Source organism: Athene noctua, chromosome 22 (genome assembly GCF_965140245.1).
Source record: "Athene noctua chromosome 22, bAthNoc1.hap1.1, whole genome shotgun sequence".
Lineage (NCBI taxonomy): Eukaryota > Metazoa > Chordata > Aves > Strigiformes > Strigidae > Athene > Athene noctua.
Window position 1 is genome coordinate 9,226,638 of NC_134058.1, and position 16,714 is coordinate 9,243,351.

At 51.2% G+C, this 16,714-nt stretch overlaps 1 protein-coding gene across 1 annotated transcript in view; it reads left to right on the plus strand.

Annotated features, from left to right (window-relative positions):
- The window catches only part of EPHA8 (EPH receptor A8), a 52,235-nt gene that overhangs the window by 17,223 nt on the left and 18,298 nt on the right, over window positions 1-16,714 (plus strand). Inside the window, exon 3 of the mRNA XM_074924497.1 lies at window positions 5,010-5,673. Within this exon, the coding sequence (XP_074780598.1) occupies window positions 5,010-5,673 (664 nt within the window). The remainder of the gene's footprint in view (window positions 1-5,009; window positions 5,674-16,714) is intronic.

Genomic DNA, 16,714 nt, shown 5'->3' on the forward strand with positions numbered 1-16,714 from the left:
GAGACCTGGTGGGCATCTGCCCAATGCCTGGCATGCTTCATGTTGGCTTTGCTGGTGGGAGAGCTAGGAAAGGCCTTCAGAAGTGGTTTGCACCTCTGAAACTCAGCCCCTCTGCTCCTGGTACAGGAACATATCCCAAGGCCCCTGGGCACAATTAGCCAAGAGTGTTTTTCCCTCAGTCTGCAGTAGCTCAGAGAGCAACCTGTCAGAAAGGCATCAAATTTGCTTAAACAACCAGCTGAGAGCGCAGAGGACACATTTCTGCCCATAGCATAGTCCTTCAGCAGTGTTTGGACATCAAGTATGGAGATTTCATGCTGGGGCACGGTGCTGCTGTAAACACCCTGGGACTGAACTGTTTGCAGAGCAAAGCCTACGCAGCAGGGGACTTTTTTTGCCTGGCTCTGGTCCTGCAGCCAAGATGGCTTGGATGAACCCTGTCTGACACACCAGTGAGCCCATCCTGCAAAAACCCTGTCCCCAGTCCGAGCTGTGCTGTGTGCTTGCCATTTCAATTCCCTTCAGGGTCATGTCTTTCTCTTTGGAGCATGTCCCATCTCCCCAGGCCATGTCTTCTGCCCTCCATCACCTCGATGTCCTTGTGCAATTTCTTGTGTTTCTCTTCCAGTCCTGAGCCTCTGCCTCAATCCAGGAACACCTGCAAGTTACAGGGCAAGCTGCGGTGAAACTCCTTTTATTGGAAAAAAAAAAAGATGAGTAGGAACGGAACATTGAAAAATAAAGATTTAGACTAGTAATTGAGATAAAAACTCATCTTCCAGTGCTTGTTCAGTAAATGCTGGGTTATTGCTAATTCCTCAGATGATGGTCACTACCAGGAGTTAATCACCTGCAGTGAAGCTCAGGGTAGTTAACTGCCTGACAAATCCCTCCTTAGCCACAGCAGTGACTGATTTCATGGGGATTATCTCCATTAATGCCTCCCATCTAATGATTTATAGCTGCAATAACGTCCTTCTCTTTTTTTTTCTCTCTCAGTGACAGTGGTGCAAGGGACCTGGCAGCTCCTGGGGAGGTGCCATAGCTCAGTGCTTGCTCTCAGGAGAAGGAAAGTTCTGGATACCTCAGTGGCAGAAAAAGCTTTGCTATGCCAGGCAGACCTGTCATCCCTCCTGAAAGCCGTCCCAGGGTTGGGGAGACCTTGTCACTTGGCTCCCTCCATAGGCACCACAAGGGTGGTGGGAGGCTGAGCTGCTGCTCCAGGGGCACGGAGTGTCTCCTTGTGTGTTCGCCCCCTCTGCTCCTCCTCTTCTACCTCCCCACTCTGCTGTGCCACACAGGCCCTGGGAGACTTCTAAGACCTTGCTCAGCCACCCAGATATCTGGTGTTTGCATCTTTCGCCTTTCATAATCTAGCAGATTTTTTTATAACTGGTGTTGACTTTAATTTAAACTATTAGGCAAGCCCCTGAATACTGATGCAATCATGTCCCCCCTGCAACGGGTGCGCTCACCACGTTAATTATGATGTCCTCATTTCCGTCTCGCTAGGGGATCTTATCGCAATGACGGGGGCCGGATTGAGCTTTGTTTAATAAAAGCCACTTCAAACCGTCAGCTGAGAGCAGGCGATGACAGGAGGCTGGGTGCGTGCACGGTGCCTGTGCTCTTGAACCAATGGCACTCAGCATCAGAGACTCCTCTTCCTGGCCATATGAGCCTGTAATTAAAGTGAAACAGAAAAACCCTTCAAGTCATGGGGATTCCTGAAGCAGATCCCTCCAACCCAAATGCCTGACAGGTCCTGGGACCTGGCAGGGCTTGTGGGATCTGTGTTGCCTTGTGGCATGATGGGAAGATGCATCTGTGGCATCTGAGCCACCAGTTCAGGTGGCCTGCCTTCCCTCCATGCATTTACATCAATAGCAAAGCACTTGCCCTGCAGGCCAGTGGTGCCGGTGTGGCGGGTTTGGGTTAGTCTCAGACTGGGATCCCAAGGTGCTGCATACAACCCTGGGAAAGAGCTGACAGTCCAGCCACGGTGCAAAAAACACCAGGTTTGAAAGAGCGATGCTGCAAATGCCAAACTTCCAAGTTCCTCTCGGTGGTTGATGCTGACCATTGCTGGTGCTTGGAGATGGGTATTTGGCACTTGCTCTCTGCCAGCAGTGAGGATGCTGCCAGCTCTGGCAGTGCCACAGGGGTGTGGGGACACCGCGGTCATAAGCACCATCTCCTCTGACAAATTCAGGAGAGAAGTGAGTATCTGGAGACTCAAAGCAATCACATGAGCTGAGGCCAAGGCACTTTGCTGCTCAAAATACCTCATGTTTCGCTTGCTGGACACTCCTGGAGAGCCCCAAGCCCTATAGAAGGTGCAGAGGAGACCTGGCTGTGCACTGAGGGGAAGGTCCCTGCTGGGGGAATGTCCCTGCTCACCACCCTCAGCTCTGCCCTCGCCCCGCGTGTCTCCTCCCGTATGCAGCTCTGCCTCGCTTTCCCCCAGGGAACTCAGCAGGGAAAAGACAGGAAACAGATGTTGCGTTAATTTGTGCTCGATTAATTTTGACAACGATTTCCACACCCTCCGCAGTGCTGCAGTGCGTGCGCACATTGATGCAAGAGCAGGGAGCTGGCTGGCTCCCTCCGGCCCAGGTGCAGGGTGTGCAGGAAGCTGAGCCGCGGCTGCTGCAGCACACACACTAGGGCACCCCTGTACCCCTTGGCCAAGTGGCAGGAGCGTATCCTGGGCGTCACGGCACTTTCTACAGGATCATCTCTGTGGTTAGGGAAGCTGAGGGGTGCTGCTTCTCACCCCTCCAGCAAAGCACACAGGTAGCCTGGCCCCTTTCCATGTTGTCTACCTGAGTGCTGGGGTACAGGGCAGGTTTTCTGTGACCCTAGGACCTGGGATGACCTGGGCATTTCTGGAATTCAGAAGACAATTTTTTTGAAAGAACCAGAAATATTTTTCTCTCCTGGCAGTGGGTTGACTTTCACACCCTTTGCCATATTCCCCTTTGAATGATTTTTTGTTAAGCTTTGCACTTGGAGCTACTGCCTTTTCCAGGCTGTTTTAAGCTTTTTAGGAGTGAGAAGCAAGAGTTTTCTCCTAAATGCAAGATGCTGGGGGAGTTCTGAAGATGTACATCACTGAAATGACTGTTCTGACCACCATAGCGCTAACAGAAGTCACAGCAACACCTCCCCCAGAGCTGCAGGTTGAGGAGGTTAAATGAGGAAGGACTTTCACACCTGAGAGGGGAGAAGGGAGTTGTCTTACAGGTATCACTGATAACCTCTTTCCAATATCTCTTATGCTCTGGAGGTGTGATGCCCTCCCCTAGCCATGCCCTGTCCCAGCAGATCTGCATCCTCATCAACTCCCACAGTCACTGGGGTGAAGTTTTCAGGCTCCTTCTCTCTATGCTGCTGTTGAGTTTGTATCTACAATGAAACACGGGTCACCACTTGCATAAGAAAACACCATTTTTGCCCTCTCAGAGCAAACCCAGAGATTTATTTTAATGTACTTTTAATGCTGCTTAAAAGATTTGTTTTCCTGCTCTGTGCACCACTGCTGGAGCCTTGATTGGGTCCCTCAGCCTCCCAGACAGCACACAGACTGCCAAGCTGGGGAGCTGCTCCCCCCTGCTCGTCTTCAGCAGTGCAGGCAGAGCTGACGGCCCGAGTGCTGAGGCTGTGGGGGCAGTGGTTTGTCAGGCAGGACAGTGAGTGCTGCAGGAATGCCAGTACCTTTCCCAGCTTCTGTGGGGCTGCCGGAGAGGTGTCACTGCTGGGGCTGCCCCTCACAGCACCTGGGCACAGTGGTGGGACTCAGTCATCTTCAAACCTGTTGCTGAGACCAGGGAAGAGTCAGAAGGTCTGAAGTCCTCTTCTGCTCCTCTTCCTCATCCTCATTCTCCTCTAAGAGGAATTCAGATGTCCCAGACCCCTCCATGAAGGATGTGATGGGGGTGCCCAGGCATGTGGGCTGAGGAGGTGGGAGGTGGTGGGAAGCCCCCAGAGAAGGAAAGGCCTGTGGGTCCTGGTGAGGGCTTGGTGGGGTTGGAGAAGGTGGAGACAGAGGCATGTGAGGCAAAAATGAGCCCCCAGAAGTGTCCTGTAGCCCTCAACATCTAGGTTCAACTTGTCCCTCAACTACTAAGTTCATTTGTATCCAAAACCTCACTACTTCTCACCTCAAGTTAGTCAAAACAACTTAGCATCTCTTCCTCTGATGACACAAATGTCACTGTCCCCTCCTAACTCACCCAGTGACTCCCCAGACTGCCCCTTCATCACAGTCCTGCTCACAGCAACCTGCTTGTGTCCAGCATCCTCTCCCCAAGCTCACCCTGCTGCTACGCTGAGTTTTAATCCCACAGCTGTCAAGCCATAATGCCCTGGGTTCCCAGAGCCAGCCCCCAGCCCAGTGCTCTCAGCCGGGCTCACTGTGGGCTCACACAGAGGAACCACACTGACCTTATCTCTCCTGTGAAGAAGAGGGCTCTGAGCCTCCATGGACCCCCCTCTCTTGCTGGAAGCCCTGTGTTCACTGCATGCTTCCCCTTCACCCCATGGTAGGCACCCCAAAAATAATTCTCCATCTGGAAGGTGGCCTGTTTATTTTGTGCATGGAGATTGCATGAAACAGAAGAGACCCAGGTGAGCACCATGCAGGTGCTTTTGCTGTGAATGGCAGGTTGAGCATCAAGAAAAGGGACTTGCAGAGATGGTCTGGAGGTTTTGGAGCCCTCCCCAAAACACTGCCATCGGTTCAGACTCATACAAGGATTCCTGTCTGTGAACAGAGATGCACTTCACCCAGCTCTGCATCAGTGTGGACGTAAGAATTACTGACCACATTAGAGCTGCCCATCCTCATTTTCCTTTGGCCTGTGGCAGCAGTGATGTCTCATCCAGATGCAGCTGCAAGAGCTGAGGGAGTTCATCCCGGGGTGGGTGATGGCACAGACTCCTGCATGCCCCATGCTTGCCAGTGTTTGGGGACACCTGGTATGACCTGGTCTCTCTCTGTCCTGCAGTGGGATTCTATCAATGAAATGGATGAATTTTTCAGCCCCATCCACACCTATCAAGTCTGTAATGTCATGACCCCCAACCAGAACAACTGGCTACGGACCAACTGGGTTCAACGGGATGGTGCACGGAGGGTCTATGCAGAGATTAAATTCACTCTGCGGGACTGTAACAGCATGCCAGGCGTGCTGGGCACCTGCAAGGAGACTTTCAACCTCTACTACCTGGAGTCCGACCGGGACCTGGGCACCAGCACCAGGGAGAGCCAGTTTATGAAGATTGACACCATCGCAGCTGATGAGAGCTTCACCAATGTGGACCTGGGGGTGAGGCGCCTGAAGCTGAACACAGAGGTGCGGGGCGTGGGGCCACTGAGCAAGAGGGGTTTCTACTTGGCCTTCCAGGACATAGGCGCTTGCATTGCCATTGTTTCGGTGCGGGTGTACTACAAGAAGTGCCCAGCAATGGTGAGGAACTTGGCGTCCTTCTCTGAGGCTGTGACCGGGGCAGATTCGTCCTCCTTGGTGGAAGTGCGGGGAGAGTGTGTGGGCCATTCAGAGGAGAGGGACACCCCCAAAATGTACTGCAGTGCTGAGGGAGAATGGTTGGTGCCCATCGGGAAGTGCGTGTGCAGTGCTGGCTACGAAGAGCAGCGGGATTCCTGCATGGGTGAGTCCCTGCTTCTTGCTAGTGGTGCCTGCAAGGGGAGGGATGGCTGCAAGGGGCTCTTGTCTCTTTGGGGAAGGGCTGAGAGCAGAAATCTGCTCACAAAAACTTGGACAGCCACCTTCGGTGGAGGCCAAGGGCTGCCCAAGCCTTTGCTGGCTGGCTTCATGCTTCCAAGCTGTGTGGCTGGTAAGACCAGCAAACTCCTTGGGAGCTCCTGTGAGCCTGACCATGACAGGCTCTGGTGCACAGGGCATAGCTTTGGGATGGCGACTGGCTTTGCAGCGGGGGATGGCACTGGGACAGGGGCTGCCCTGGCTCCATCTTTCTCTACCATGGACATCATGGCCCAGAGATCCCAGCCCGGTGCCCCTAGCAGCCCTGCTTGGTGCTGAGATCTCTGATGGTGCGCTCCAGGAAAGCACAGCTTGGCCTTTCCAAAACGCCCCACCTTTCGCTTCCCTTTGGCAGGGGGTTTGAAAGCAAGGAACGCAGAAAGAAAAGTACTGAGCTTTTATGAAACAAGGTTATTGCGTCCATCCATCACCTCTCCCTGGGGCTGCTGCAGAGCCCTGCCATCCGGGGGCGCAGAGAGCCTTCCCGGGGGCCCTCTCTGCCGCTGGGCAGACTTCAAGCTGCCTACTGTACAAACTGTGATAAGGAAGCAGGGTGACCAGCAGCAGCCGTGCACCAGGCATGGGGATGTGTGTGTACAGAGCATGGTGCTCAGGGCTCCCCATGAGAGCACTCCACACAGATTTGTTTGCTCTCAGTTTCTTTATGGGATATGTTTAGGGGATCAGCACAAATAAAAGTGTGGGGTCTTTGTTTGAGTTTCATGGAAACGTCAAGTGGAGCGTTTGTCTTAGGGACACTTGACACAAGGTTAGGACGTCTGATGCCAGACTGGAATGGATCCAGGTGCCACTGGGACCTGCGCTGGCCCCAGTGGGTCCCCAGCTACACAGAGTGGGGAGGACGGGCAGAATAAATACTTCTATCTGAAACTCCTCCTGTCTGCGACCATTGATTTGAAAGTCGTTCTGGGATAGATCTGATAATTCAGAAAGGGTTGTCTTCTCCCCCGTTAAAGAGTGGGTTCAAAATGTGCATGGGGCCAGGCACATGCTACCACGGGAGGGGGCACTGGCAGGGGCTGCCTGGATGCCTGGGTCTGAGCCCCATGACTGCAAGCTGTGAGTTGGAGGTTTCATTCCGAAGTGCCAAACACCCCTTCCCTGTATTCCCCCTTGTGGTCCCCTACAGCAGACTCTGCCCCAGGAGATCACCACCCTAAAGCCTGGAGGTGGAGGGAAGGCCACAGATCCATGTGCTCAGCCTGCCTCTTTCTGGTGTTTCCTTGGACATGTTTGTCTCTCTCCTAGGAGCAAAGCTGTGGTATCGCTCCTTCTCTGCCCTTCTGCCCTTTTTTGGTGGGATTGCCCCTACCCATAGGCAGGGCACAGGAGGAAGTATGGTCCAACCTGCCTCCCCAGATGAGGGGGACACAGGCAGAAACTGGCCCTTCTCCATGCAGATGGACTCAGACCCGTGCTGCTCAACTAGCAATGCTCCCAGGTGAAGCTCTCCAGGGCTTGTGACATCAGAAACACGACAGAAATGTCACGGGACTTTCTCTGACCTCAGTGTTGCCTCGCCCTCCTGCCTTCCCAGTCCCATTTATCCGGCTCCTTGAGCAGGGAGTTTGATGGCCCAGCATCAAGCGAGCAGGGGCAGCACATCCTTCCTAGCATCTCCTTTGGTGGGTGGGTGTGGAGCAAGACTACATATATTTACACACAAAAACAAACAGATGCAAATCTCTGATCTAAGCTTCTTGTGCTTGATTGGGGCAGAGTTCATTTTTCACAGTGAAAAGTGCCTTTCTGGAATGATTTATAACCCCAGTGGATCTGTCAGAGTTGGAAATTAGCCGTTTTAATTGTCAGGCGGACAAAAGCAGGATTCCAGTGGCTGTCGCCCCAGCAATTTTTCATTCTCTGTCACAGAGATGAGATGATATAAATCACTCCTTGTGGCCCTAATAATCTTTCTATAAATATCAGGGAAATTCATTTTTTGCTTGGGGGGAAAAAAATTAGAGAGAAGATACTTTGCCTCTATGACAGTGTTTAAAATGTGATTCCAAATTAATTTCCTTCCGCCTTTCACAGCCAGACGCCTTATTTGTCAAAGCTAAAGATGTTTGAACAGTGGAGGTTTCCCCCCCTCCTCTTTACCATTCATTTTTCTAAGGACCTGCCAGAGTGATGGAAGACAGCTCAGGAAACCAGATCATGGTCAGAGCTGTTCCCAGACCTTCAGAGGAGAAGGAAGGCTGTGCCACAGGGATGGGAAGGACAGGGTGAGATGGGACATGGTGGGGGATGTGTAGGAACCTAGGGACCTTCTTCACCTCTTGTCCCCTTTACTGTCAGTCATCCCCTTGGATGCCCTTTGTTTGGGCAGGTGGGTGATGTCTGGGATCCCCAACTCACTGCACTTACCCTGGCAGGATCCACATGTTCCATCTTCTTGTGATGTCCTGGTGTTTGATGTAAAGATGTGAGGGACGGTTTCTATGGGATCAGGGAGGAGCATCGGGGGTCAGGACCATGCTAAGGATGCCAGCTAGCCTGGCATCAGACGTGTCACAGCCCTGCATCACAGAAGATGTTTGTCCCCTGTATCTGTGCCTCATGCATCTGCCTGATTTATCTTCAGAGGCACAGGGCCCCCTCTTCCAGCTGTGGCTGGGCACGGGTGCTGCCGTGCCTTATTGGGCAGAAACCAGGTCTGAGCATGAATTGCCACAGCTGCTAATGGGGTCCTGGGTCTGCCAGCTTCTAAAATTCCTAGTTTCTAGTCCCACGGCACCTTTTGCCACCCAAAGATGAAACCCCTTGGGTTCTCTCTCCCCAGGCAGCACAGCCCTGCTGCCCTCACTTTTTCCCTCTGTTTTCAAAGCTCTGAAAGACTTCACTTCCCTTACCCTGTCATCTACAGCCAGCCTCAGATGGGCTGCTCTTTTCTCCTTGAAATGCATCAGTCCACAGCAAGACATGCTAGTATCTCTTACAAATAGCAACCACTCTGCCTAAATTGCAAAATAAGCAATAGCACAAGTGAAAAGGATCTGTCCTGGCAATTTATCAGATAAGAAGACAATCAAGCATAATTCATCTTACTTATATGCAACTGCCGTACAGGACAAATAAGGAACCATTTCAATATGGTCAGTGCAATTAGAGAAATGAGAAAAGGGAGCACTTTAACCCTGGTTCTGCTTCTGAGGGAAGGGAAGAAACCCATAAGCCACCTCCTCAAATAGCCATGAGTCTGGGAGCCAGGACATGTGTACCATGTCCCGTGGATGGATGGATGGATGGATGGATGGATGGATGGATGGATGGGGACGGGGACAGGGAGGCTCAGGCAGGTGAGGACAGTGACTCTCCACCCACACCCCTCCTACCAGCCCCAGCCAGACCTTCTCTGGGGAGGGCTGCCAGGCTCCTGAGCCAGCAAGGTTTTGAGTTTGTGGTGCTTGCATCAGGGTCAGCCTTTTGGGGCAGATCTGAATTATTCCTTGGGCTGCATCCATGAGCAAACTGGAAAGTTGGGCTAAAATGTCTTTAGCTGATTGCGAGTTGTACATGCACAGAGAGTCAGTTTGGAGCATCAGTAGCAGTGGCACAGCTATGGATCATGGTGCTGCTCTCTGGGAGCTGACACAAACCCAGCCAGCCAGCCACCAACCATGGAGACCTCCAGGAATGCAGAATCTCCCAGGAAGCGTTTTCTTTAACAAACAAGTAAAAAGAGTAAAACAGAAGGGACAGGCCATCTTCTCTGTTGTCAGAGCGGGTGGATGAGCTTTTGGCAGAAATGCCATTCCCAGAGGACATCTTTGAAGTATATCCTTAGGTTACAGGAGTGGCTCAGACAGTTTTGTCTAATGTTTGAGACCAGGCATCTTAGCCTCTGGGTGTCCTGATTGCTCTGGCTGCTTTCCCTCTGCTGTGCTCAGGGGCTTCAGCTGGGCTGTTGCCTTTGGCTGGAAAACAGTGATGAGGGAGTAACAGTTAAGCTATTACTGCTCTATCAGCCCCTTTGCACATGAGGATGGGTGTTTGTAGCCTGCCAGGGCTGAGTGAGAACGGCAGACAAACAGGGGTCTGATGTGTGTGGCTGAACAAGGATCTGGCCCTGTGGTAGACTTCACCCAGCTCTGCTTAAGTTGAAACAATGGCCTGTGTCCTCTGGACAAGGAGAAGAGGGGGAGGCTGTCACTGCTGGGACCCTTTCCCCTGCAGCTCCCAAACTGAAGGACAGGTGGGAGTAGGATTGCTGGCTCCTCATGGACAAAACCCTCTGCTGCTGGGCTCTCTCGTGCCTCCTGTGGCACATGGCTGGTGGAAATGGATCTGGAGAGTCTGGTTAGCAATCTGGAAGCCAGTTAATTTTTTCCAGTTTGTGGGATTCATGCTGATGAACCAATCAGCAAATTTAATGTACCTTAAACCTTCCTCATGGGCAACTTTAATCGAGCAATTAAAGCACCACAGCATTGCTAATTAAGAGGAGAAAATACCCAGCTTGGTAATTATGTGCTTGTGAATACAGTTTTGCATCCACGGGTCTTTATGAAGAATGTCAGTGGAGACTGACTTTCTACCTGGTGGGGCAAGGGGGAAGCAGAGCTATATGGTGTGAAAGGAGGGGAAACCCCATCCAGCTGCACCCCATCACCCATGGACTGTGCTGGTGGGCACAATCCTGGCCCCACAGGGCCAGGGTAAGCCCTAGAAGCACCAGGGGACAAAATGACACAGGTGAAGCCATTGGCAAGGGAAGGCAGGTCAGAGACACGGGCTCCAGCTGTGCTGGGCTGAGCAGTGACCTGCAGCCACAGCAGCAAACCTTTGCAGCTGTGTGAACAGATGTGGTCCAGATGCTGCTGTTGGGAGGGGAGGAAAGGCAGAGGCATGCGACCTGCTCTCCTTGGGCTTAGGTGTGAGCGGACAGAGCCCTTTGTCCAGTGCCCTGCAGCTGAGGATGCTGCTCACCTCTGGATGCCTACCCAGGGAGACTGCAGCCTTGCAGAAAGGCTGGAGAAGCATGCAGGCAGGTATGCTAGTGGGTTAGGAGAGCCCACCAGAGCCTTGGTCCATTTGCTTCTCTTCTCAAATTCCTTATCCCTTCCTCACTCAGAGATGTTCTGAGAAGCCTCAGGTTTCTCTCTCCTTTTTCTGCTAACAGTGATTTTTTTTTCCCATCTGTATATCACAGAGTAACCATGAGCTCCTTGCGTTGTGTCTTCACGTGAAACAGCCGATACAGGCTGCTCTTGTTAATGGGACACTGGTCTTGCTGGGCTGACTCCAAGCAAAACCCCTTTTTCCTGGCTTTGAGCTACACGGAGCCCCCAGAAATGTGCATGGGGGTCACATGTGCCTCTGTCAACCTCTGGGATTTCAGGGCACCCATTACCAGACTGGGGTCCAGCTCCCTTAGGTCCTGTCTGCCAGCACATGTACAATATATAAAGGCTACAGATAAATATGCATCAAAATACCCTGTCACTGCAACTCCAGACAAACACATTGAAATATGTTTCATGTTTCTTTGCAAATCCATGTGGATTTCAGGGAGACTTCCCATGCAAGTCCCAGCATGCACATCCCATCTCCAAGCCACAGGCTTGGTGTCTGTGTTGCACCTCAGTGATGCCTGCTCAGAGTCTCCTACGTGTGCTGGCAGAGTACCAGGCTGTCATACCCAGAGCTAGACAGCACCACTGCCCTGGGTGCCCACTGCAGAGGGTTTCTGCTGTGAGTGTACCAAAATAAACCTTTCAAGGACAGGAGCAGTGATAGTTTCAAAGATGTGCTATGGGAGTTATGCAAACATCCCTTCCATGCTGCCAGGCAAGAAAATAAAAGAAACTTAGTGACTTAGAAGATTTTCATTGTTGGTTTGCAAGCCAGTCAGCTGCTTTGTAAAATACAGGCAAAACTCACTGGTAAGATTATATTGCTTTCTGTTTACCCCATGCAAAGCCCTGCATCCTCAAAAAAAACAAAAAAAAACAACAAAGAAAAAAGCTAGAACATAAGCTAGGACTGTTCAGGATCCAGGTATCACACTTCAGATGGGTACAGGCTGCAAAGAAAATGTCAGAGATAAAAATTACTTGCAAAGTTTGGGCTGGACTTTAGGAAAAACTTCTGCTGGAGGATTCTCCAGCCCTGGGATGGGATCCTTGAATTTACATTTGCCTTGTACCAGGACTTCCAGTTTATAGTCCCAGACCTGGCTGCTAATTAGCCTGTTTGTGTGTGCATGGCTGATCTAGCTCAGCGAGCATGCTGGAGAAGGCAAGGTGCAAGGCAAGGTGATCTCAGTATCTCCAGCACCTTCATTCCCTCCTCTAACACTCAAGCAAGCGGCCAATTGCAGTTTACTAGGAAAACAAAACAGAGCAGGTCCCCCAACATCTAAAACTATTTCTTTTTCTTTCTTTTCTTTCCTTTTTTTTTTTTTTTTATGGCTAGGAACAAACAAAAAGGACAGAGATGACTGCACCTTTTCACATCAAAATAACAATATTGGGTTTTGTTCCTTGCTGAGTATTTTATCGTTTACCACTCTTCCTGTATTTAGCTGCTGACATAGATGAAGCGTGAGAATGATGCTAGGTTGGAGTTTCAAGGTATTGATGAGGATGAAACAGATTTCATTTGTGCTTGGTAGGTCTCTGTAGTCCATGTAAGAAGTGCTGAAGAGCAGCTGAACTGTGGACAGATCTGGCAGCACTCAGAGACCTTCACCAGTTTTGGAATGTGGTTTTTTGGGTTCAAAATCTTCCACAGAATTTGTCCAGGTTTGGGTTATGAACACAGGTTGTTGCTCTGGATTCCCAGTGTGCAAGTGCCTGGAAAGCCATTGTTGGGGAGTTTAGGAACAGGCAGACTGCAGGAAAGACTTGGTGTCTTGCCACCAGTCCTTACACTGGAGATGCAATGGGAGGCTGGGGAGTTTAAATTCACTACCAGCATATTGGGAGGTCTGGTGTGCTCGCCTTGCACGAGGAAGAGGCTCCTCATCCCACAGAGCAGTCGGATCATGCCAAAAATTTGTTCTGTACTTGGCATGGGACCTAGATCCCACCCATGCCACTGCTACTTGTGTGACAACTTCTTCCCCTTCCTGAAAATAACATGCTGCTGCTGCCACTTCCCCATGGAGGAGAAAGGGATCCAAAAGCTGTTGGTGCTCAGCTGTGCGGGGGTGAGGGCTGTTCTGGCCCCTGTGATGCTCTGTTCTTGCTTCTGCTGGAGTGACGGGCACCCTTATTTTAAAGCTCAGCCCCTGTATATATCCATAGACATACGCATGCAGTGAGAGGGCTCATGTACCCTCCAAAGCTGCACACCGGTTCCTGCATTAAATTCTTGGTGTTTTCTATGTCCTTTTTCATTTGTGTATTTTTGCTCCCTGCAGCCTTGCAGCAGGGACCCAGGGTTACCTCGAGCACTGTCATCTGCAGGGGTGGCTCCCATTCAGGCCTGTTTCTTCTTGAACACGGTGTTTTCTGGGTTTATTTTTGGTCTGGTGAAAACTGAGTTTTTTCAGATCCTTGGATAGTTCTGTCTAAACCCCTCCAATAAGACTGAGTTTAGGAAACAGCTTTTTTTGAATTCTAGCATTAGGTCAACTGTTTCCATCAAACTCTTGCAAGCTGTAGCATTTCCCCAGATAAGTTTTATAAAAAAGTCTTCACTCTGAGTGCGTGCCAGGCTGCCTCACCTACATGAGTCTACACAGCATTACCTCGACTCTGCTTCCACGGAAGGATGTCTGTACCAGGCAGCAGGGCAGCACTCACAGCAAACTGTTGTTTGGATGTTTCCTGCTTTTATTTTTGTTTTTAAAGATGTAGGGAAGAAGAGCAGGACAGAATTAGGGGTGCTTTCAACAGTACTGAATTCAAGGCAAGAGGTAAGACCTGCTGATTTTTCTGTAGCAGCACCATGGAGATGTCCAGTTTGGGATGCAGCCAGTCTGGACCGCCATGGTTCCAGTTTTCCCAGCAATACAAGTGGAATTACTCCACTTGGAAGAGCAGAGCCCTCCTTACACAATGTGTCCTGGTGGCTGTGAAATCTGGGTGTTGAGCAAGAAGCCATGCAGGGTGCCTTTTGCTGCATGTGCCATTTGCTTGCAGCCTGATGAGTAGGGGTTTGGTAGCTTTGCAAAATCTTCATGGGTGAAAACTTCTCCTGTTCCACTCTCCGCAAAATTCAGGGTGTGAAGGAGTGTGAGACGGGTTGAACTGAGGGAAGAAGGGCCAAGCAGTGGGGAGGTGATGTGAGGAGGAGTTTGGGGTGATATGAGACAAGTTCAGATGTGTAGAGTTGTGTGACAGACTGTAAGGTAATACTGAGGGTGGGAAGGGTTGTGAGCTGTGCAAAGGAGCTGGAGGTGGGAATTGGGCTGTGTGAAGGGCTACAAGGTGGTTCTCAGGGCCTAGAGGTAAGACAGTGATCGGTGGTGTGAAACAGCACAGGGACAAGCAGCACACAAAGGATGCACAGAGCATCAGCAGGGCTGTGGGATGATGCGTGATCTAGGGACCAAAAGTTTGCCTGAGAGCACCAGCCCAGCCAATCCCCAGATCCCTCTCCAGACCACCGACCAACCTGGGGACAGAGCCTGGGCTGACCTGGGATTGCAGGGAAAGGGGAGCACAGCCTTGCAAACACAGAAGGTTTGGGCCAATGAAGCAGATGCCTCTTTTTAAGACATGACTGTAAATAACATGCTTCTGTTTCAGTGTCTGTGCCATGTGGGAGCTGAGATTGGAGGCATCATACTGAAACTGGATTGATAGGAGCTGGGATTTTCTGTGCTAGCTTCTCCTGCAGCTTGGAGGGCTCTGAGACTGGTGCATGCCTCTGGCTGTCATGGTGGCTATGACACCCTTATTTCCATCTCTCTCTCTTCCCAGCACTGCCCAAGGGAGGTACATGGCCGCTCTTCTGGTGCTTGCTGATGCCCATCTTTGTTGCAGGGTCAGGGAAGGGGTCAATTGGCACTGGTGCTGTGAAGCTGCCCCATGACACCCTCTTAGCTGTGCCCTGGCCCTGCCCAAACCTCCTGGGCTGAGGATGGAGCCAAGAGGGAGTGACACAGGGTTGATGCTCACATTTGCAGTCCCACTGAAGTAGCTCTTGGTGGTCCCACCAGAGCCACCCGCATAACACTGGTCCCAGACGGCAATTTCAGACTGAGAAAAGCAGCTCGTTCCCGGCTAGTGTATCCTCGACAGGTTCATCTATCATCTCCTGAGCTCTGCCAGCTTATTAGCAGATGTTGTCCTGTCCCCAGAGGATGGAGAAGGAGGGAAACAAATGGACCGAACTACAGATGGCTGGCAGAGCCCTCCTCACGCTCACTGTTTCCAAGACAAGCCTGCTGCTCTGAGGCCCCTTGAGCAGGCGATGCACGAGAGAGTGGGACTGGTGGGCTGGGAAAACCAGGCAAGATGTTCTGTGAGGGGCAGAGAATCCATGGAAGCCTCATGGGATTGACCCTAAGAAGCTGGAGTGATAACTGGGGACCCACCTATGTGACAGAGGGCTGGCGATGTGCTCTGCCAAACACAGGTTTAACGTTGGTTCTCGTAGGCTCTGCTTGTGACACTGGGACCAGTCAGGTGTCTGGGATGCAAGCACAGCGTAGATGTGCAAATCTTGAGCTGGGCTGCAAGCATAGCTGTACTGTTGTCCCATGTGCACTGCAAAATCACCCTGTGAGGTGAAACTGCAAGGACACGCAGCCTTGGCTGGGTTTTGCAGGGGAAAGGCACTGGGGATAGAAGGAGGACACCAGTAGGAGGATTTTTGGTGGTCCACAAAGAAGCAGGACCTGAGATCCTCAGACAAATAGTGAGGGTATCAACTGCATAAAATAATAATAAAAAACCCCATCTCCACCTCTGCAGGGCTCCTGGGAGAGCACTCCTGGCAGGTGCCAGTAGCTGGTTGCAGTGAAAACATCAGGACAACGGTTCTGCACCTCCCTTCTGGGTGGCTTCAGATTTTGGTGGTTTCAGTGTGTGCTACAATCATGGCTGTGGAGATCTGTAGATTTTAGATGTGGTGTGCTTGAATTTTTCCTGCTGGACACTTCCCTGATGGTTTGATCTTACCAGAGTTAACCCAGGAGGTCCTGGTCTTCCACGTCACTGGCTTGGCATGAAAGCAGAGATCCAGAGCAGGATTTGCCTGTCATCCTGTACTGTAGGGATTCCAGATCTTGCGCAGGTTCCAAGCTCGTGCCCTGTCTCCCATGCCTGTGAAAGGCTTTGCATGCATGTCCTGCTTCCTTCTCAAGCAAGCACGGAGACACATGGAGATGCATGACCCCACCCAGAGCAGTGCCTGCCCCAGCACCAGCTGCTCTCCAGGACTCCTCATGAGCTTGTTCTGTCCAGGTGCCGGGAGGTGGCTCTCAATGGCTCTGCCCTGGTGCACAAATTCATCTGTAATTTGTCATTTAGAATAATTTTCCCCCTGAGTGCATCTAAACCAATTGTGAATCATTGCCCTAGGTAATTAACGGGGTTTTTTTACAGTATAAATGCTATGTGATTACAATTGCTCGGTGCGGTTTGTGTTTCCATCCTTCCTGCTGGTGTCTGTCCATACCTGATACAGCAGTGATTTCTCTGACCTTAATTAAATATTGGTGAGGGGAACAACTCCACTGGTTCTTGATCAAGAGTCCCTAGTTGCTGGTTCCTGCATGGGTAGAGATGATGGCGATTTTCAGGTACAAGGTGGGTTTCACACAACAAGTTGAAGGCATCAAATCCTGGCCTGCGTACTGGCTGGCATGGACTGTGGGGCTGTCTGGTTGCTTGGTTCCCATCTGGTAGGCTGTGCTCATGCTGTGTCTTAATCCTTTTCCACACAGAGGAACTGGGAACTTTTCTGTCTTAAAGATTTGGTTTGGGGTTTTTTCCCCAGTTGACTAC